At 41.1% G+C, this 22,918-nt stretch overlaps 1 protein-coding gene across 1 annotated transcript in view; it reads left to right on the top strand.

The window, feature by feature from the left end:
• The window catches only part of RGS22 (regulator of G protein signaling 22), a gene marked incomplete at its 3' end in the record, with an annotated part of 106,595 nt that overhangs the window by 54,379 nt on the left and 29,298 nt on the right, over nucleotides 1–22,918 (top strand). The window contains exons 15-16 of the mRNA XM_080646489.1: nucleotides 19,306–19,500; nucleotides 22,328–22,420. Of these exons, the coding sequence (XP_080502615.1) occupies nucleotides 19,306–19,500; nucleotides 22,328–22,420 (288 nt within the window). The remainder of the gene's footprint in view (nucleotides 1–19,305; nucleotides 19,501–22,327; nucleotides 22,421–22,918) is intronic.

Here is a 22,918-nt window from a genome sequence, read left to right as displayed (position 1 = left end):
GAACTAGATGAAATCTTGACATTTGGAAATCCCATTCTGGACATCTCCACCCAGTAATTTGACAGCTTGGGAATCTTCTGGCCTACTGATCGAGTGAGGGACTTGCTGCTTCCATTTATATACATTCCTACAAAGAAATCACTTGATGGATCCCGTGGTAGATAAGTCAGTCTCAGTGTCCACTCTTCTTTACTCAGGGTCTATAATGCTATCATGAGTTTACTCTTGTGTTTGCAAGATTTCAGAAAAGAGAAAGGAAACACAAAAGCTAAGTCAATCCATGTCATCAGACCTATACCATGCACTGGTATTTTTAGGAAGCCATGGTCGTGATGTAATAGCAGTGCACAATTCATTGAGGAATTATTTATTGCCATACCTCTCATCCTCTCTTGCCTCAGATCACTTCAGTTTCCCATCAGGTGATCTTAGACACAATGTGGGTCCAAATGAAGTTCAGACCAGGTTGTGCAGTGCAGCCCTACCAGAGACTTCTACAAGTATGTCAGTGGATTTGGCCCCTTGGTTCCGGCTCTTGTTTCTATTGCTGTAGAATGAGGAAATCAATATAAACTGGATAGCAGCAATTACAAGCACGTTTGTCCTAGCCTGAAGAATTTTATTGATAGCTCCACAAACATTTATCAAACATCCAGTATACAGGAGGCTCTGACCCATGCCTGGAATACTTTGGTGAACAAAGCACACATAGGTGCTGCCACCCAAGGGCTGTCCAGGTTCAAGAATATGTTCTTCGGAGAGAAGCAAGATGGCAGTATAGGTAAACACCTAAACTGCTGCCTCGCACAACAATTTCAAAACTACAACTAAAAAACAAAACGTCTATCACCCAGAACCACGGGAAAGCTGGCTGAGTGGAAGTTCTACAACTAGAAGGAAAGAGAAAAGAGCATTGAGATGTGTACAAGCGCTGAAAAGCTTAGTTACGGAGGCGCATGAATTGGGCTGGTGGCGGGCGACTGGGAGCGCTGCTTTTTTCAACCCGAAGGGAGACAAGCTCCCGATTACTCTGAACTCCAGTTTCTGGGGAGACGCTGGGGACTCAAACTCCTACGGGGAAAAGCTGGACTGTCTGCCATTGGGTTGGAAAGTGAGGGTGGCTTTCTTGCAGAGGTGCGCACAGCAATCATTGTTTATTGCGCTGGGGCGCGGGACGCGGGGACTTGGAAATATGGAGACGCAGAGACGGCTGACTGGCAGCCATCGCTCTTTGCCATGCCCTAGCCTAGTGACTCCCTGAGACCCCGCCTCGCACAATCTACAAACCCACCCAAGCTCCAAGCAGCGGCTTTTGCATATAAATGGTCTGCCCTATCGCAGCTTAACAAATTGCAGCTCTAGTCAGACAGCTCCAAAACCTCCAAACCCCTAGCAAAGAGGAGAAAACTGTAGTTCTCGCTGTAGCTCCTGCTGGGTGGCCTCAGACAGTAGCTGACCTGCACCCCATTGGAGATCCAGAAGCCAGTGTACCTAGTGGTCAGTGTGAGACACCAGATTTCAACTCCTCACATCCATAAGTGACACACTCAAGAGGCAGACTCAGTGAACACCAAAGCCCCACTGAAGCAAGTCCTGCCCCATAAGCGTGTCTCCAGCACAGCAGTTCTTGCATTATAGACACAGCGGGTCCTCACAGCCAATTGGCCTGGAGGTCAATTCCTCCCAGCGATCAAGGCTTAACTACACTAAGACTTTGCACTCAGCCCACAAAGGGGTGCACCAAGAGTGTCCACCTCAGGTGACAGGCTGAACCACTGGTCACCTACCACAGAAAACCACTCCATCAACACAGGGAAGCAGCAAAACATGGAGACAAAGAAACATGTCATGAATGAAAGAAATGGAGGAAAGCAAACTACTGGACATAGAGTTCAAAACCACATTTACAAGGTTACTCAAGAATCTTCTAAAAACCGCCAAGAAACTTGATGAGACCTCTGAGGAGCTTAGTGAGACCTTCAAGGACCTTAATGAGAATGCCAAAAAAATGGAAAAGGACCAGTCAGAAATTAAGCATACACTATCTGAAATAAAGAATATATAGAAATTCAACTGTAGATCAAAGGACCCCAAGAATCAAACCAAAGATCTGAAATATGAGGAAACAAAAAACACCCAACCAGAAAAACAAAAAGAAAAAAGAATCCAAAAATATGAAGATAGTATAAGGAGCCTCTGGGACAACTTTACGCATACCAACTTCTGAATTATTGGGGTGCCAGAAGAAGAGAGAGAGCAAAATATTGAAAACATATTAGGAGAAATAATGACAGAAAACTTTCCCTACCTGGTGAAAGAAATAGACTTACAAATACAGGAAGTGCAGAGAACCCCAAACAAGAGGAATCCAAAGAGGACCACACCAAGACGCATCATAATTAAAATGCCAAGGGCAAAAGACAAAGAGAGAATCTTGAAAGCAGCAAGAGAAAAACAGTTACCTACAAGGGAGTACCCATACGACTGTCAGCTGATTTCTCAACAGAAACTATGCAGGCCAGAAGGGAGTGGCAAGAAATATTCAAAGTGATGAACAGCAAGAACCTACAACCAAGATTACCCAGCAAAGCTATCATTCAGAATTGAAGGTCAGATAAAGAGCTTCACAGATAAGAAAAAGCTAAAGGAGTTCATCACCACCAAACCAGAATTATATGAAATGCTGAAGGGTATTCTTTAAGAAGAGGAAGAAGAAGAAAAAGGTAAAGATAAAAATTATGAACAATAAAATGACAACAAATACATACCTACCGACAACTGAATCTAAAAATCAAGCGAATAAAAAATCTGATGAACAGAATGGACTGATGAATATAATAGCATCAGGGACATAGAAAGGGAGTGGACTGACAATTCTCAGGGGGAAGGGGGTGTGAGGGGTGTGGGAAGAGATTGGACAAAAATCTTACACCTATGGATGAAGACAGTGGCGGGGGTAAGGGCATGGGGTGGGAAATTAGGTGGAGGGGAGCTATGGGGGAAAAATAAAGAGGAACACCTGTAATAATCTGAACAATAAGGATTTATTTTTTAAAAAAAGGAATATGTTCTTCTTTTGCTGACTTTTCCAGAGAACCTTAGAAATATTAAGAAAGAAGAGGCCATGTACTACTTTGCCCACAAAACTTGCATTGTGCTGACAATGTTTTCCGATGACGTCTGAGCTAATTTTAGGAAGCCAAAACCTTGGGTGTTACCACAGATTTCTTTGAAAAAAACTTTTGGCATAAGATAGCCAGTAGAGAAGATTTTTTTTTATACTCAGCTTACTTTTTTCTTTGCTTGCTGTCATCCATTACCTTAATTGTTTAGCTCCTCTCTTTACTTGGCTTTTACAGGACTTAAATACTTCTGGGTGGTCCTGACATTTTCAGTAAAGTGCTGTGAGCTCAGTGCTCCTTCTCTAGGCTGTTGGTGTATTTCCAGGTGCACTAACAGAGTTCATTATTTCTTCAGACAGCAGCAGCAGCATCAAGAACCAAGCTGTGTTTTCTAAAAGATGGATGGGCATGGGTGAGGGGCGAGGTTAGGGTGGTGGTTAAATATGGAGAATCGTGTGCCTCTTTATTGCTTTGTGGTAAATGTCAGTGTCTTTATAATTAGGTTGTTTCTTGAGTGCTGGACAATTATTATTCAGGCTTTGTTAAATTATTTGTTTCTGTTACCAGAGAGATGGTGTCACGGGGAGCAGTGAGGCTTGGAATCCCGAGCACTGTGAATCACTGAGCCACAGTGTCAGCAGGGTTCTCATCTTGAATCCCATTTCAATGTGCTTGCTAGCGAAGTGGGTTCAGGAAGAACACGGGTAGCAGCCAGCTTTCTGGCTTACGGCTATTGGTTCATTTCCCCTCTTCCTGATGTTTATACCAGCTCTCCACATTCAGTCTTAAGATTTTGAATACCCTAGGATTATTATTTCAAAATAGGATCTCCAAATAGCCTCTTTTAATCCTCTTGTTTCCAGAAAGCCAACCCTTGAGCTTCTCTAAACCATAATTATTATTATAGCTGACATTTATTTAATGTTTACTATCTGTTAGGTTCTGTGGGAGTCACTTTACACGAATAAGTTTATTTATTTATTTATGTATTTATGTATTTATGTATGTATGTATGTATTTATTTATTTATTTATTTCTATTGATTTCAGAGAGACAGGGAGAGGGAGAGAGAGATAGAAACATCAATGATCAGAGAGAATCATTGATCGGCTGCCTCCTGCACGCCCCACACTAGGGATCAAGCCTGCAACCTGGGCATGTGCCCTGACTGGGAATTGAATTGTGACCTCCTGGTTCTTAGGTGGATGCTTAACCAGTGAGTTACGCTGGCTGGGCTGAGTCATTTTTAAAAAATATTCTCGACAATCCTAAGAGGTAGATATTGGTATTGTCCCCATATTATAGTTTAGGAAATTGAGACTTAGAAAAGCTACACCGGCGGGGCCATATGTTTATATTCTTAACAACATATTGTAAACCTAATTATAGATAATAATTGTTCATATATGACTACCTGCCAGGTGTTTTCACTTAAACATTTTCGGATAACATAGTTTAACGAACCCCCATGTACAATCACCCGGCCTCAGCAAGGATCAACATCAGTCTTTCCAGACATACCATGTTTAAAGTCCAAGTTTGCTCTTCACAGCGCGCTCTTGACAGATTTCGCTGGAGCAACAGCGAAGTCTCCCAGTCCCTCCCACCTCATCCACAGAACCTCGACAGTGAAATCAATGTGTGATAATTCAGAGCAGAGCTGAGCAGTCGTCAGCAGAGGGAATGGCTTCACAGGCCCGAAAGGCTTGCGACGGAGTAACCAGTCCATCCAAACTAAAGAAACAATGTTGCAGTCAGGAGCGGGCACCGGTCGGCAGTGGCATCGGGAAAGGGACGGGTCTCAGGGCAGACGACGCACTTGGAGCTCTGTCCCACCAAGCTGTCTGCTCTGTGGGCACCGCGGCAGCCCGGTGGGGCCTGATGGAGAGACCATTCCCAGGATCCCAGTCAACCTCCCTCAGTCTGACTCTGAGCAGCCTGTCCCATTTAAGCGTGTTTTCCAAGGTGACATCCACCCGCCCATGGTTTCCTCACGGTAAAGCAACCCCTCATTTCCTGTATCTGTCCCTCGTGCTTGGCGTGGAGCAGCTTTCCTGTGCAACAGCGTTTGTTTTCTTTTTTTTTTTTTTTTTTTTTTTTAATATATTTTATTGATATTTTACAGAGAGGAAGGGAGAGGGATAGAGAGCCAGAAACATCGATGAGAGAGAAACATCGATCAGCTGCCTCCTGCACACCTCCCACTGGGGATGTGCCCGCAACCAAGGTACATGCCCTTGACCGGAATCGAACCCAGGACCCTTCAGTCCGCAGGCCGACGCTCTATCCACTGAGCCAAACCGGTTTTGGCGTTTGTTTTCTTTGAGGCAGACGTTAATATACTAGCAGTCATACTTTCCTCATTGAATTATCCTTTGTTCACTGAGTTTCAAGAAATTGTTTTTACTGGAGGTTAAATAATTCCATGAGTTTAAATACACATTTTGTGTTTGTGAGTTAAAAGGTTTTGTTTTGTGTGTTTTTTTAAATGAATAAAATTATCAAAATGCATATTTGCTCCTAAGGTTGCCTTAAACTGCTTAGTCATAAATCTTTTTGTGTGAAATAGTTTATCTTCTTTCATCATATAGTAATCAGTTTTGCTTAAAACCGTGGTCGGCAAACTGCGGCTCTCGAGTCCCATGCGGCTCTTTGGCCCCTTGAGTGTGGCTCTTCCACAACATATCACGGCCTGGGCGAGTCTATTTTGAAGAAGTGGCGTTAGAAGAAGTTTAAGTTTAAAAAATTTGGCCCTCCAAAGAAATTTCAATCGTGTACTGTTGATATTTGGCTCTGTTGACTAACGAGTTTGCCGACCACTGGCTTAACACATTTTAAGCAATGGCTCAAGTTGGTCTTTAACAGTCTATTTTGTCCCTGAGTTTGTGGTTCGTTTTTGGCTTTACTTAACATGTTCTGTTTTCCCTTCTGATTTTCCATCCTGTCCAAAATGATTCAAGTTTGTTTTATTCTTTTATCCTATTGGCATTTTCTCAGGTTCTCTTTTGCACTGAGTTCTCCTCAGTAGAGTCTTCGTAACTGCCAGGAACTCTCAATGTGATTGTCATCGCATTATCTTTCTGTGCAACTCCATCCTGTGTTGATCTCTGCAGTAGTTTGAGTCCCGGTATCGGGATGTCGCAATGTCTAGATCCCATTTTTAACATTCCTAATTGAAAAACCCCAAGGTCCTTCACATGAGAATCCATTTGTGGAAAGCTCCATCTGTAATTTATTCCCTCTCAGCAGAGCTCGCAGTAATGTTTTTGAGCTCCTACGGGATATGAGAGGTCATTAAAAATCATCATATTTTCCTCCTCGTCCAGAAAACAGAAATTGGATTGCTTAAACTTGCTTGTTATTTTCTTTTTCTGCCTCATATGAACTCAGATAATGATGTTCTCTGCCTGCTAGAACTGTGAATGGTTGTGAAAGCAGGCTGCTCCGTTTGCCGAAGTAAATATTTTATGATTTCTGAAAGTGTTCTGTGTCAGGGCATTTATGTTCCTTTTATAAACTCCTCTAGGGACCCTTTAGTTTTTTGGTGCGGTTTCATCTTATTGTTTCATGTAAATTCCAAGAATAGAATTATTGAGCCCCGTTGCTATTTGCCTTCAAGTACAGCATTATGTTACTTTATTGATGTTGTCACGGTGTGGTGGACATTTGTTCTGTTGTGTTTAAAACTATCTGTGAAGTGATTTGGGTGTCTTTGGGGTCCAGACACTGCACCAGGATCCAGTAGTACCAATTTTATTTCTCGTGATGCTATCAGTGTTTCTTCTTCATAGCTGTTCCTTGTACTTTCTTCTTTTATTCTTTTAAAAATATTTTTATTGATTTCAGAGAGGAAGGGAGAGGGAAAGAGAGATAGAAACATCAGTGGTGAGAAAGAATCATCCATCGGCTGCCTCCGGCACGTCCCCAATTGGGGATGGAGCCCGCAACCCAGGCGTGTGCTCTGACTGGGAATCAAACTGGTGACCTCCTGGTTCATAGGTGGACGCTCAACCACTGCGCCACGCCGGCTGGCTCCTTGTACTTTCTTATGAGGACAATTTAACAAGCTTTTCCCCCACTAAATAAACTCTTACCTTTTCTGGTTTACTAATCAAACTGAAGTTAAATCTAACATTTAAATCTTAGCTTTTCTCTTTTCTAGATAAATACTAGAAAATTGTTTACTAGCCAAACTGTAAACAGTTTCAAAGAAAAGCTTGTTTGCCCGCCTCTGGTAGTTCAGCTTGATTCTAATTTGAATATTAAAAGGAGCTTTACTGTGTCCATATTTTTAAAAAGTAGACATCCGTTAAACAGTATTTCAGTACACTGCGTTACAAATCGCCACGTTCTGGTGTGAGTTGGTACATTGTTACGTGGCCTTGCCTCCAGTGAATGTGTGAACCAGTTGGTGTCATTTACTTTTTTCCTACTTCATTTTTCTCTCTCTGCCCGTGATGAGAGGAAAAGAGAAGCACATTTTCCTTGTGATTAGGGTGCGCTGATAACCATCCCTCCAGGGGGAAATAAAGCTCCCTGCTTGGGAGCGTTTACTGCTCTCTGGGTGTGAATACTCTCACCACAGAGGATTTCAGGCTGGACGCCCCTGAACGCAGAGCTGGGCAGAGCGGTGCGGTAGCCCACCGTCACGTAGTGTTATCACATGGTATTCCACCACGCAGATACCGTACCGGCAATAACCTCCAGGGCTCGGATGACACTAAAACAGTACAATTAGCAGGAAGTGATACCTTTGGAGTATGCATTGTCTGTGTTTTTAATATAATTTATTTAACAGTAAGTTTGGGCAATTTAATTTTTGATAGTGACTGAGTTTAACAACCTCTTCACACAATTCTTGAAAATTCATGAATTGGCTCTCGTGAGCTGATACAAGCTGTTTCCAGTGTACCATTGCTGATGATGGAGGAAGAGAGAGAATGACAAGGGAGCGGTCACTCGGGTCCTCTCTATTTGAAGTTTCTGTAGTGTTGTAGCTGGAGACAGCTGACCCTGCATCCTCAGACTGACCCCCCACCCGCGGGAGACTGCTTATGCCCCCTCGCTTGCACTGCCAACGCAGGCACATCCTGTGCTTCAGACTCTCCAGGTCCTGGAACTGTGAGAAGGAGCTCATGAAAAAGACTGTCTATTTCAGTCGCCAAAGGGTTTTGTTTCTTCTTTCGTCTTACGAGTGCCTGAAATCGTGTCATGGGTGTTATGGGACCAGTCTTTCTCCAAGCGGGCCAGCCAGATGTTGTCGATACCACTCTGTAAGTCCACCTGGCAGAGCCCTAGTCAGTAAAGGAAATGGCAGCAGCAGCAGCAGCGACTTTACATTCCCTGTTCGTGGTGGGCATCTTGGCGATCACGAGGAGACCGTGAAAGACACACGCCTTTCCGTGGCCTTCCTAGTCACATGGTCATCATCCCTTCTTCTGCCATTCCAGTGGGCTCTACGGAAAATGGACTGGCCAGTGACACCGAATGCTGGAGTGGGACTGTTTTCTCCTCATCTCCGGAATACGTTAATGCGTTATATTGTCAGTCCACTTTTTAAATGTCCCCAAGTACAGCTGATGTGGTGCTATGTCCAGCTAGGTGTCCTGTAAACGAGTATTAGGGTCTCACAGCATGTAGGTCTTGATGCATCTTGCCCCAGTGTCCCGAGGGGCTCATTACAAGTCATCCAGTTCTGAGGTGAAGTTTTACATTTCTCTTTCTTACTTCCAGTTCTGGCCTGGTGGTGACAGCACAACATCATGCGATCAGCGTTACCAGGCAGACCTAGAAAGATACATCCACGTGATTATTAAAATAACTACATCGGAACGGAGTATGTGAAACCGTTCCATTAACATAACCAACAGCTGAAATGTAACATAACAAATCAACACATGTGCTACAACATTTGGTATTATTCTCGACGTTGCCTTTTAAGTCTACACAGACATTATTCCTGTTTTCGTTGGAACACAGATGAGTGTCAAGCTGCAGCTCATCAGATGGCCCCCGCGGATGGGAGAGGGGCTTCCCAGAGCCGCTCACCTTTGGCACGGGGAGGATGCTTGCTCGGCGCTTCTACGGCGTGCCGGTGGGAGTCTAACCCCCTAGCTGTCCCTGTTTCGTTGTTGGTACAAAGAGGCATCCAAATAGCACAGACAGTTGTGAGAAATATTTTATTGTTTGGTTTTGACATTGCTAAAGACAAGGATAAATTCAATAAACCTACTGTTCTCCTTTCTCAGGTATGTCTATCTAGGCTTTCTGAGTGAAAAGGAAAACATTCACACACTCCAGGGTCGATGAGGACGAGTGAAATGTGGGAAACTAAGCCTGAAATGCATTATGATACATTTGAAAGGCGTCTGGGATCCACTTCCAGCCAAGAATATGCTCATTAAAATACACTGTCAAAATGACTTTGAAAACTATTAAGTGGTAATGCTGAATCTTGCATGAAAAATAACTTGAGAGTTGGAAAAAAATGTAAATTGCCATGGGAAATGTCGTATTTTAATTTGAGCCATCTCCCATGTAGTGCTATACAGGGTTGTGTACAGGATATTGGCTCTAATTAGATAAATAAAGCATGTGTATCGCTTCTCGGCCTTTTGGCTTAGATCAAGTCTAATAAAGCATGTGGAGAGTGCCCTTCTAGTGGCTATAGGGCCGTGGTCGGCAAACTGCGGCTCGTGAGCCACATGCGGCTCTTTGGCCCCTTGAGTGTGGCTTTTCCACAAAATACCACGTGCGGGCGCACACGTTCAGTGCGATTGAAACTTCGTGGCCCACGCGCAGAAGTCGGTTTTCGGCTCTCAAAGGAAATTTCAATCGTTGTACTGTTGATATTTGGCTCTGTTGACTAATGAGTTTGCCGACCACTGCTATAGGGAATGCTGCCCAATTCATAAGTTGCTAATAAAGCCAATTAGATCTTCAGATAAATAAATAAATAAATAAATAAATAAGCAAGCAAGCAAGCAGAAATTTCCTTGAAGAGGCAAACATTGAAACATTGTGTTTTTCTTTCTATTTGGGGGTAGGGGAGGTCTTTATTTCTCCATTCCACTTTCCAATTCAATTCTTCCTTCTGGGTCCACAGTATCCATCCTACATCTTTTTCTCTTGATGGTCTTGTTAACCATCATATGGTCCTGAGAGCTTAAACAACAACAACAAAAAACCAAGCCCCAGGATTTCAAGGCTGTAAGAGACTTTTTTAAGGGAGAGGCATTGCTTTTTTTGCAACCCTATCTGATACAGTCGCCAAGAAAGTGAGTCACAGGCACAGGTGTAGAGCGGGCTGGGCCAGCAGCCCATTGTGCGTTTCCTGATTACATAACCTTTGAGTGTCTCCAGGAGAGAGGGGCTCAGAGCCGTGCTGTGCGCCGTGCCAGGCAGTGTGATCAGACAGGCATTGCTTGTATCCCTTCTCAGAAACCTCCCTGCTGTGTTGTTAAAGCATCATAGGTTAATGTTTAAATTGGAATCATGTCGACCACAGCTGTGCATGAGTGAATCTCTGCTTTAATGTGAATCAGAGTAGCAGGCTGGGATATGAAGGGAGCATTTTCTTCTCCAACATTAGCCTCATTGTTATTTGCTCAGTGGCTAGAAAGGAAGAACTGGGTGGCCAATAAAATAGCAAATGACCCGGGATGCTTAAACAATGTTTCTAACCCATAGTTAGACTGTTTTATTTAGTTATCATATAACATAACCTTTATATTCCATCCTAAAGTCAGTGTACATCAATTTAAAATACATTTTTATAAAAATTGTAAAGGTGTTGTTTAGCTTTGTAATTTTGTTTCTTATACTGGTCTGATTACATCCCTCGTGTTTGTTATAGATAGTCAGTTGCCAGTTATTCACTTATACATTGTCCCTGGATTATTAGAAACACATTATTAGAAGACATTTTCAGATTTTAATGGCATAATTCAGTTGAATGTACTATAAATTTACTGTGGGGCCTAATCAAATTCAGTTTTCTCCTCCTTACACCCTGGGGAGGTGAGGAAGAGCGACAATAAATGCCCGCAGTGTGAGCGTGGGCTGCTATGGGAGGCTAACCTTTCAAACCTCTCTCCGATGCTTCTGTTCTGTGCTTTTATCGTGGAGGTGGGGGAGTGTTGTGGCGGTTATCATAGCAGAGGTTGATACTTGAACAAAGAGAAATTACTTGGGTGATAATGAACAACGTTCTAATAAACTGGCTATGAGGAAGCTGCACACACACACACACACACACACACACACACACACACACACACACAGTTAGAAGGGCACACAAATACCTAAATTTAGATGCAATCAGAGAGGGGAAATAAAATACTTTTAAATTTGTATTAGGATTTTCATTTAGTGCATTTATTCTTTTTAAGAATATATTTTTATTGATTTCAGAGAGGAAGGGAAAGGGAGAGAGAGATGGAAACATCAATGATGACAGAAAATCATTGACCGGCTGCCTCCTGCACGCCCCCTACTGGGGTTTAAGCCCAAAACCCAGGCATGTGCCCTGTCTGGGAATCAAACTGTGATCTGCTGGTTCATAGGTCTATGCTCAACCACTGAGCAACACTGGCCAGGCTAATACATTTATTCTTAACAAGGACGTCTATGAAGCTTCAGCCCACATTATAAATAAATATTTCTGGTTTGGGATTTTGGCCTTTAACAGCTATTCAATTCATATGGTTGTAAATTAGACAAATGGTATGTATCTTAGCAAGGAATACCCTCTGACTTTCCTTTATTCCCAGCATTTCTAGGAGTCCTATCTTAGAGAAACTTTGTAGTTTTATTTAACTGGTAGCAGTGAAATGTAGGGATTTGTAATCTAAACCAGAACTCTTTTGAGAGTGAAAAGGGAACTATAATTATGCCAGAATAGTAATCTTAAACCAGACTGGGGACATATGGCTACCCTAAATATGCTCTTTGAAACTATGGGATATGCAGCTAAATCAGAAGCCATGGACCACTATGGCTTCATAGCAGAGAGTATGAGGTCGGGAAGGAAGGTAGTAGTAGATACCTTAGTAGCTTGGAAAGGGTCTGGCCTCTCTTGGTCAGAAGACTGAGTTTTATGATGTTTCTCACTGGGATGGCACTTCTGCTGCTTATTTCCTCCTCATGTTTTTATACTTGTTCTTGACTAATTTTTCCTTGTTCTATTGTAGAGAGTAAATTAATAGGATTTGCATTTGAGGAAGAAGGAGAATATAGGCAAGTCAAAGAAGGTGCTGTGAATGGTATTTTATTAGTACAACCTGGAAACACGGGAGGAAGGGAAAGGCTTGGAAAACTAGGGAAATACCATTCATTATATTATTGAGTCATTGAGTTTGAGGGCCGATGGGCTATCTATGTAAAGTGTAACAAGTCTGAACTCTAGGTTTTGGGTTCAGGAAAGAAATCAGGTCTAAGGAGCCTACGAATGGAAGTAGGCAGAGGATCAGGAGAAAGTATTGAAGGCCGAGGAGAGAAAGTCAAGAGGAGAGGATAATCAACAGAGTTAAAGGTGAAAAGATTAAGCAGAGAAGCTACTGAATTGGTGATTGTGTGGTTTTTAGTGATCTTAAAGATCAGTTTTATTGGCATGAAAACCAGATTACAGTAGATTGGGCAGTGAGTGACAAGTGAGTATAAAGATTTGTAGAGAAGGGAAAGAGAGAAGTGGGGTGACAAATGTTTAGGATGGGAGAAACACTTCACTTGAACGCCTTTATAGCACAAGGAAGGAGATGGAAGCAATGGAAAGGCAGATTAAAGAGACAGGTACTAAGGACACAATTGATGTTGCAAGGTTCTGGAGGAATGGAGTCAAAAGCACACATGAATGATTCAGCCTTGGAAAACAGTCTTCCTTTGAAACTTGAGAAAGAAAAAGATTTAGAAGAAAGCTCTAGAAAGTTGAGGGCATTTATACCAGTGACTTTTCCCAATTAAGTGGGATACAGTCTACCGAAAGTAAAGAAACATAAGGCTGCATTTGGAGGCTTTAAGGAAGATGGCAAAATTTAGAAATGGGGAAATGGAGTTGACTAGAAACAAGCAATAACTTACCAAGTTTTGCAACCATAGCTGAGGTGTGTTTGTTTTTTTAAAAGGCTATTTAAATGGAACCAGTTATTACAGTTTTTACAGGGAGCTTGAAGATAGAGTCGGAAAAAATGAATGAATGATTAGACTGACCCAAAATTGGGCCTTGACAAGGCAGAATATGAAGCTGGGAAAAATTAGGTGTATTTGTAAGAGTTAGTTGAAATGATGGGCAGTCTTGAGTCCCAGTCATGTAAGAAGGTAAGAGACGAGGTGGTGCCAGATTTATTTAGAGGACAGGTAGAAGTCACAGATTGTGCACAAGGTAGAAAAAGCTTGGTGAGAGGTATAGAAGGATACAGAGTAAGGGTCAGAGAGAGGAAGTTGTGCTACTAATACGGGAAGTGGTACAGTGAAGTGAAGCTCATTCTGAAGAAAATCATACAGCAAATTTCAGAAGGCAAAAGCCCAAGCCAGTTGGATACAGTGACCTAAAGAGATCTGGCTTTCACATGGCGTCATGAAATGTCCACCGTGGTGTGTGATAGAACATGTCAACAGCACTGGGAGCCTTTCATAGGCTGGTGGCAGCAGTAGATTTTAAAGACAAGACATGAGTGAAGGCAAGACTGGGAGTGAAAGGGGAGGGCATGGATGTGGACACCCACCAGCAGCCGACCTATCACTGTTATTCTAGTCACCATTTCAGCTTATTTTGTACTTTATGCTCTTCACTGCTATCATGTGCTTAAATAAAAGGAATAATCCCGATTTCCATAGAAAAGTTTGATAGGTGGCATACCAGGTCTCTTTAAACTACAGCTTTGAATGTAGCTGACCCATTGACAAAGCCATTGCTTTATTTTGCCATTAGAGCAGCCATGGGCAAACTACGGCCCACGGGCCGGATCCGGCTGTTCTATCCGGTTCTCTTGCTCTCCCCTCCGCTCCTTTACTTTGAATTTATATTAGTTCACACAAACACTCCATCCATGCTTTTGTTCCGGCCCTCCGGTCCAGTTTAAGAACCCATTGTGGCCCTCGAGTCAAAAAGTTTGCCCACCCCTGCATTAGAGGGTATTTCTGCCCAAATAGAACTTGAGTCATTTGGGGAGTCAAATGTACTTTCCTTTGAGGTAAGCTTGAAATTATTAAGTGACTTCTGGAATCATTGTTTAATGTTGTTAATCTGATCATTTTAGTCTTTAGTTTTTTAATTTTCCTTAGTATGGCATTATTTTAATTCACTTTCAAAACTTCCAACTTAGAAAATGGTCAAGAACAGATTTGAATCCAATTCCATCCTAGCTTGTTAGACTAGTTAGATTTACAAGTCATTCTTCTAAATAATTCCCAAGGTTAGAAAAAATTTATCCGTGTGTGTGTGTGTGTGTGTGTGTGTGTGTGTGTGTGTGTGGCAAATTTCATTTTAAATATTATGTAATCAGCCGAAACCGGTTTGGCTCAGTGGATAGAGCGTCGGCCTGCGGACTGAAGGGTCCCAGGTTCGATTCCGGTCAAGGGCATGTACCTTGGTTGCGGGCACATCCCCAGTGGGGGGTGTGCAGGAGGCAGCTGATCGATGTTTCTCTCTCATCGATGTTTCTAGCTCTCTATCCCTCTTCCTTCCTCTCTGTAAAAAATCAATAAAATATATTAAAAAAAAATATTATGTAATCATTCGGAAAGAGTATGGTTCACTTTGAACTATTCAACCCAGTAGAATATGTAGTTATGTTTTAAGTAACTAAGTTTCCAGACTGTAGATTGCTTAATTAAATAGGACATCTCGAATGGCTAACTATGCCCCTTCTCTCATATTTCACAACACTTAGTAAGAAAGAGATGTTCTCTGCTGCTATTCAAGACTCATCTTTTGATAACTTCAAAAATTTTGCAGTCTGCTATGTCATGTAATTCCCCCACTCTTAAACCTCAGTAATGTTATCTAAACATCATTTAAGTTCTGTTTTACCTTCCTAGAAATTTTCATTACATGACTCATGAACTTTCTCCCTACCTTTTCCTTCTATTTTATCAACTTGAAGCTCTTTCAACATCCACACAAATTGCCCTTATAACATATATGTCATAGAGTTTCTTAACTGACCCAATTCCAATGTTTTTAATCTCTGTTTCCCCTAAGTTAACTATGGGATGGCCACATGTTGGAATCCATCATAAACTGGAATTATTTCAACTCTGAATTTTGAACTCTGATATTCCTCTTTCAGATCATAATTTCACTTTAGGCCACTAATCTCCCATTTATCCTTTTAGTAAATATTTATTGAGTGCCTATAATATACTGAACTTCAAGTACTCCTTTTAAGGGAGGGCTAGATAAAAAAGTCAGTTCTACTTTTTGTAAAGTAGTCTAAATGCCTCCTTTCCTTATCTTCACCTCAAGTTCTTTACTACTCCCCACTGCATAGTACTGTGTCCCTGCCCTGATACTAACCTCATTTGCTTTCCTACCTCTAATGGGCCTCATGGTGGATCATCTCAGTTGCAGTTCAATCCCCATCTTTAATTCTGGCTTCTCTTTCTTAGGCTCTTTTACTATTTCCTCTGACTTTATTCATTATTGTATTTTACAATCAAAATTTATTTACATTTATCTATATATTTATGCTTTTTCTTGTTCTCTATTCCATCTTGCTTTTGTTTAGGGCTTCCCCTTAATTAATTAATTAGTTAATGAATTCATTTCATGCAGGTATGCTGGTGATGAATTTTCTGTTTTTGTTTGTTGATTTCTGACATCTTTATTTTATTTTCATTTTGGAAGGGTATTTTTTGCTGGGCATACAATTACTGGTGAGCAGTTGTTTTCTCTTTGTACTTAAGATTTCAGGCTGGAGTCTATACCTGGTCTGCCCCTGCTCTTAGGGTGTTTTGAGAGCATATGGTGTTTATAGGGGCTTCCCCACTGCCAGGTACTAAACTACAATGATCCATATCCCCTCAGCATTGAGAAACTTCCAAAACCTCCACCTATAGGTAATTGTAAGGACTTTGGTTATTCTAAGTGTGAGATGGGAAGATGGAAGTTTGAGAAGAAAAGTGACACGCATAGTGGTTTCGCTGTTTGCTGTGGTAAAGCTGTAAGAGAGCAAAGAGGAACCTGGCAAGACCAGTTAAGAGGCTATTGCAGAAGAGCAGGTAAGAGATGAAGGTGGCATATAATTTCTTATTTGACTATTGAAATGACTTCCAAATGGCCTCAAGTCTTGATCTGCTCAAACTGTTTCTCCCTCCTGATGCCATAGTGATTTATTTCTAAAATTCATATCCAATGATGTCACTTCTCAGAGTTTCCCCATTATGTATCTTTAGGTAAAAATTCAGATTCCTTACCAATGAGTAAAAGATCATATCCACGCTCTGATACCTGCCTCCCTTTACAGCATCCTCTTATTCTAACTCAGTGGTCGGCAAACTCATTAGTCCACAGAGCCACATATCAACAGTACAACGATTGAAATTTCTTTTGAGAGCCAAATTTCTTAAACTTAAACTTCTTCTAATGCCACTTCTTCAAAATAGACTTGCTCAGGCCGTGGTATTTTGTGGAAGAGCGACACTCAAGGGGCCAAAGAGCCGCATGTGGCTCGTGAGCCACAGTTTGCCGACCACGGTTCTAACTCTTTCTTTTAGCCAGTGTTATGTACTTGAAGGCTCAAATCTCACAGGTTATGCCTGGCCAGTGTGACTTAGTGGTTGAGCATTGACCTATGAACCAGGAGGTCACAGTACAATTCCCAGTCAGAGCACAGGCCCAGGTTGTGGGCTCAATCCCCAGTAGAGGGCATGCAGGAGGCAGTTGATCAATGATTCTCTCTCATCATTGATGTTTCTATATCTCTTTCCCTCTCCCTTCTTCTCTGAAATCAATAAAAATATATTCTAAAAAATTGTATTTAAAAAAAAAAATAATCTCACAGGTCATAAAACCTCATAGGCCCTTGCCTGATTGACTCTAACTCATCCTTAAAGATCCAGCTTAAGGATCAAGGATAAGAGAAACTTATCTTATCTTGGAAGAGTTTCTGAATCTTTTCCTTCCCCATTCCAAGATATAAATGAGTATTTTCAGTGGATTCAGTATAATTCAATAAACATTTATGGCATCTATTCTCTGCCAAGAACAGTTTTAGGAGTTGGAGAATCACAGATGAATAAGCTGAAGTATTTGCCCTTGAAGACCTAGTTCCAGAAGAGAAGACTTTACTTAACAGTGTTATAGTGTGATAGTATAGCAGTTGACCAGTATGATCTTGGAAGGAGGGTGTGAGTGAAGGATTCTTAGAGGAAGAGAAATTCCTGTTGATTTTACAGAATAAATCAGAGTTTATCAAGCAGGTGAGGTGCATGGGGTAGGGGCAATACAAGATATGCAAAATATGGAAGGGCAGACTAGCAAGGTGTAGGGAAATTAAGAAAAATTGATATTTGATAGCTAAGATTTGGAAACAACCTAAGTGCCCATCAGCAGATGAGTGGATTAAAAAACTGTGGTACATCTACACAATGGAATACTACGCCGCTATAAAAAAAGAAGGAACTTTTACCATTTGCAACAGCATGGATAGAACTGGAGAGCATTATGCTAAGCGAAATAAGCCAGTGGGAGAAAGATAAATATCCACATGATCTCACTCATATGTGGGATATAATGAACAACATAATTTGATGAACAAAAATAGATCCAGAGACAAATGGCAGGGGAGTTGGGGGTGTTTAGAGAGCAACCAAAGGACTTGTATGCATGCATATTAGCATAACCAATGGACACAGACACTGGGGCGGTGGGGGCTTGCCTGGGGTGGGAGTGGCTGGGGGCGGGGTTGTCAATCAGGTGAAAAGGAGACATTAAACTTTAGACAATTACAAAAAAAGAAAACTTGATATTTGAGTATACAATTTAAAAGGTATGTAATGGGAAGTGAGCTTGAAAAGATTGAACAGTCATTGAAGATCTTATTTCAACATACACCTCCACTGTGGTACTTTTCATACTGAAAACCACTGGTTTTCATCTCCATGCTACCATCAATGGGCTCCTTCAGGGCAGGCATTAGGTCTTATTTATTAATCTTTGCATACATAGCACTTACCCAAGTGTCTAAAATGTGGTGGATGCTCATAAATGCTTATGTTATTAATGTGGACCCTTTAAAACTTTTAAAACATTATTTTACATAGGGGTATTATTTGGTATCTATCTATCTATCTATCTATCTATCTATCTATCTATCTATCATCTATCTGTCTATCTAACTAATGCCTGGGTTAAGTCTGGACATTATCAGCTCTAAAGTCTAAGTATAAAAATAAAATAAAATACAATTAATTAAAGATTCTGAGTAAAACTAAATTTAAATCTGATATATAGTGCATGACATATCCAGTGTGTAACATTTAAAAAAAATAAAATGTTATTAAAGTGCTTCTCAGATTTAAATAACTATTATTGAGAGACAAGACAAATGAATGGAATTCATACAGCTTTCCCTAGAGGCTGTGTATGTTCTGTGTGTATCTTTCCATTCACGCCCCTTTCCTTTTTCTTCTCTCTCTCTCTCACAGCCCTGGACACGAGATGGAGACATTTTTACAGCAGAAAGTCTTAAGAACTCTGCAACTCAGTTGGGTGGGGCAGGTAGTCTGGGTCTCTAGACTAGAAGACTAACAGTCAACTTTTCAGCCCTAGTGTATTCTTGCCTCTTGCTTTCCAAGGGGCACTTCCAGCCACTTGGGAAAGTAGCACATACAGTTGGGACTGTCATGAGTATAAGGAAAAAAGGAAACATATAACTTGAAAGCAATCATAATAATCCACAGTAGTAATCTGAGAAAAATTGCAATATCTAAATCACCTGCTCTTGTGCAAGATCTACTGGCTCACTGACTAATTACAAATGAAGAAATGGGAAGAGAAAATTAAAAATAAATGGTCTTTTGAATAAACACACTGCTTTGTCTTAAGTAGTTTTACACATCTTTTTTTAAAAAAAACCACTTGAGCTTGTCTTTTCTTACCTTTAAAAAAATGCCTTTGCCACGGAACCTGCTAATTATTATGGTTTCTCCCAACATCCACTCCTTTCTTCCCCTCCTCCTTTAGTTGCTTTTTGCCACATATGTCGCTCCTTCGGCCACTCTTGACATTGGACTCCAGCAGCAAAAGAAAAGAGAAATTTATATGAAAATACAGCCCCCCTTTGAAGACCTTTTTGACACAGCAGAAGAATATATTCTTCTCCTCCTACTTGAGCCCTGGACAAAGATGGTACAATTAGACCAACTTGCCTACAGACAGGTATGGTTATACTGATATAATGTGTGGGAACCAGTCGGGCTTATTGTAAGACTGATGATAAGCAGCATGGTTAACTCACAAGAAAAAAAAAAACGGAAAAGATCTCAGTTGGGCCAGGGATTCAGAGTTTCCCTATTGTCTCCTAACAAAACACTTAAATCGGTGTCATTTTTAGCTCTGTGCGCAAATGTGTCAGCAGAGATAAATCTGACTTCGGTTTCCTGTGACCCACAAACTGTGCCATGGTAATATACTGCCTTTGTCCCTTCTTGCCATTTTCAGCAGCCGTCTTAATTTTGATTAATGGACAAAGCTCGTTTAATTCTTTGCTGGATGAGTTACAGTAAATATTATACCCATGGAAAACATAAACGTTTCATATGCATCGTGGAAAGCACATTCTCTGGTGTCAGCGCTATTTTCAAGCGCGCCCAGATGTTCATCAGGTCAGGCTGCTTGATTGGATAAAAGTTTCAACACATCTTTTTTCATTCCAAAAGAGGTCATGTTAAACTTCAGTGCTGGAATATTTTCACTCTTTTTATTGACGGGTGGAGGAAATTTCTTTAAATATTTATTTTGAATCACAAATTAAAACCATTCATGGGTATTTTTTATATTAAGTTAATGCATGTGCCCTGTACATGAGGTCATTTCAGGTGCGACTCTGATATCTCTGTGTTGCTATTCTTAGTTCGTGTCTCCTCAACAACTTCGTAGTCATGTCTTCCACCAGAAAGGATAGCTTAGGTAATTAAAATAAAATTAATACCGAAACACCTTGGATAGAGTTATCTTATTGAATTGTGACCGAAACAACCCTTGTGGCTTACTAAATTCAGTAACCAAAATAATTAAATTTTTATTTCTGATTTTCTCTTTGTTCTGAAAACTTAGCATTGCAACCTTTCTTCTACAAAAACACATAGCCTACACTATGAAAATTAGGCTATCGTATGAAATTTTAAGATATCTCTCTAGTTGTTATTTTAAATATAATATAGGGTGTAGAAGAAAAATGGACCTGAGATAATTGTCCTGAGATGATAAAGACGTAGAATTATAACTAAATTCCCTAAACCAAAAGGTTTGGGCCTTGGTAATGATTCTTATAAAAATGCATGGGACAAATACATTCTTTTTAACAAGAGGAAAAATAAATCTCTCTTAATTCTAGAAACATCCTTAAATTCAGCCCAGAGACTTTTCTAAAAGTGCAGCTGACTGGATGATGTAGACTCTTTCCCAAAGAGGATAACCAAGGGCCTACCAAACTAACTGTGAAATACACCACGTTCTCAGTCCGCCAAACTGATTTTTCCGTGCGACAGAGAAACGGAGAGTGGTCTTGTTCTCGTGACTATATAAAACAGTAAAATAGTGCAATGCACTTTCTGAAGGCAGAGACTACTAGGAAGTTTAATCTGACGATTAAGGCTCTCCTCTCTTGCTACACCAATAAAATCTTTGCTCACAGACCGATAACAATGGAGTCGGGTCATTTCGCGTTCTGTGGATTATGTGGTGCCTAACTCTGGCAGTGCCTGCCTTCGTGACTGTTATCCTGTTACAATGGATAGAAGCTGGAAATGTGACCCAAAATGTTTCCATTATTGGTTCCTTCACAAGGGGTGTCCAGAAAGGAGGGGGAGTCTTGGTGGCACTGTATCAGCGATTTTCAACCTTTTTCATCTCATGGCACACATAAACTAGTTATTTAAATTCTGCGGCACACCAAAAAATATATTATTTTGCTGTTCTGACAAAAAAAATAGGTATAATTTTGATTGATTTACAAAAGAAAAAGTAATAATAGCAATTACTAATTCTTCTAGCTCCGAAGTGACTTTTAAAAAAATCAGGCGCCTATATTTGTATATAAGGATTTCTGAGACCAAGAATTAACCAATCAGACACAACATTTTTATGCAACATGATCAATAACATGCAAGTCTATCATGACCTGTATATTTATGGTTCAAGACAGGGCATTCATGCCTAAAGGCTATTGCTGTGTTGGCTATTATCATATTTCTATTTGACAATCTAAGGGAAAAGAGGTCAGTGCCCCTGAATAAATAGTCAGGTATTGCATGTTTTAAAAATTCTTGCAGCCCCTGGTTGAAAATCACTGCACTATATCATTATCTAGAAATGCATGTAATTTTTAAAATATATTTTAATTTTTTCAGAGAGGAAGGGAGAGGGAGAGAGAGAAACATCATTGATGAGAGAGAATCATTGATCTGTTGCCTCTGCACGCCCCTACTGGGGATGGAGCCCGGGCATGTGCCCTGACCGGGAATCCAACTGTGACCTCCTGGTTCATAGGTTGATGCTCAATCACTGAGCCACACCAGCCAGGCAAAATGCTTGTCTTTTTTTTTTTTTTTAAAAATATATTTTATTGATTTCTTACAGAGAGGAAAGGGAGAGGATAGATAGTTAGAAACATCGATGAGAGAGAAACATCGATCAGCTGCCTCCTGCACACCCCCACTGGGGATGTGCCCGCAACCCAGGTACATGCCCTTGACTGGAATCGAACCCGGGACCCTTCAGTCCGCAGGCTGACGCTCTATCCACTGAGCCAAACCGGTCAGGGCAAATGCTTGTCTTTTTTATTTTATGCATTCGAAGTCGGACTTTGCTATAGCTGCTTTTTTACATTATGTTGGTCTTCCTGCCTTTGCCTCCAAGCTAATTTACTTTATTGGCAAGTGTATTGGTCTTTAGCCCACTTTTCCTGGCAAATTGTGCATTCTTTCCCCACTTTCTCATAATGCACATACTATGGATGTTACACGTTTTATTATTATTTTATTAGGTGAAGTTGGTGGAAGAAACTCGACAGCTAGACTCCATATACTTCAGAAAGCTACAGGCTTTGCATAAAGAGACATTTTTCAAGAAAGCTGAGGTAAGACAACTCTCTAAAAAAAACACAAAAAAACTTTCATCCTGAAGAGGGTTGCCACCACATATATTGGCGGGGGTGGGGGTGGGAATAGATGGTCATATATTGATAAGGTAGGGAACAGGCAGTTTCATTTTTCTGCTGCTGCTTTGCCAAGGATTCTACAATTCGATAGGTGGCACATTTTATTGACACATTTAATGACAAAGTCAGAAAAACAAAGCAGATAAGGTAGCACAGGTTGCCAAGCTCCTTGGCTGCCTTAGCTAAGACGCAGGGGCCCTCAAACTTTTTAAACAGGGGGCCAGTTCACTGTCCCTCAGACCATTGGAGGGCCGGACTATAGTTTAAAAAAAAAACTATTAACAAATTCCTATGTGCACTGCGGGCCCGGGACGAGTCGGAGGCTAAGCAGGACAGGCAGCGGCACCTGGCGGGCTGGATAAATGTCCTCGGCGGGCCGCATGTGGCCCGTGGGCCATAGTTTGAGGACCCCTGGAA

This window comes from Plecotus auritus (genome assembly GCF_963455305.1).
Source record: "Plecotus auritus genome assembly, chromosome: 11".
NCBI lineage: Eukaryota > Metazoa > Chordata > Mammalia > Chiroptera > Vespertilionidae > Plecotus > Plecotus auritus.
The sequence above is the reverse complement of the archived record's forward strand: the minus strand, read 5'-3'. Positions and strand labels throughout refer to the sequence as shown.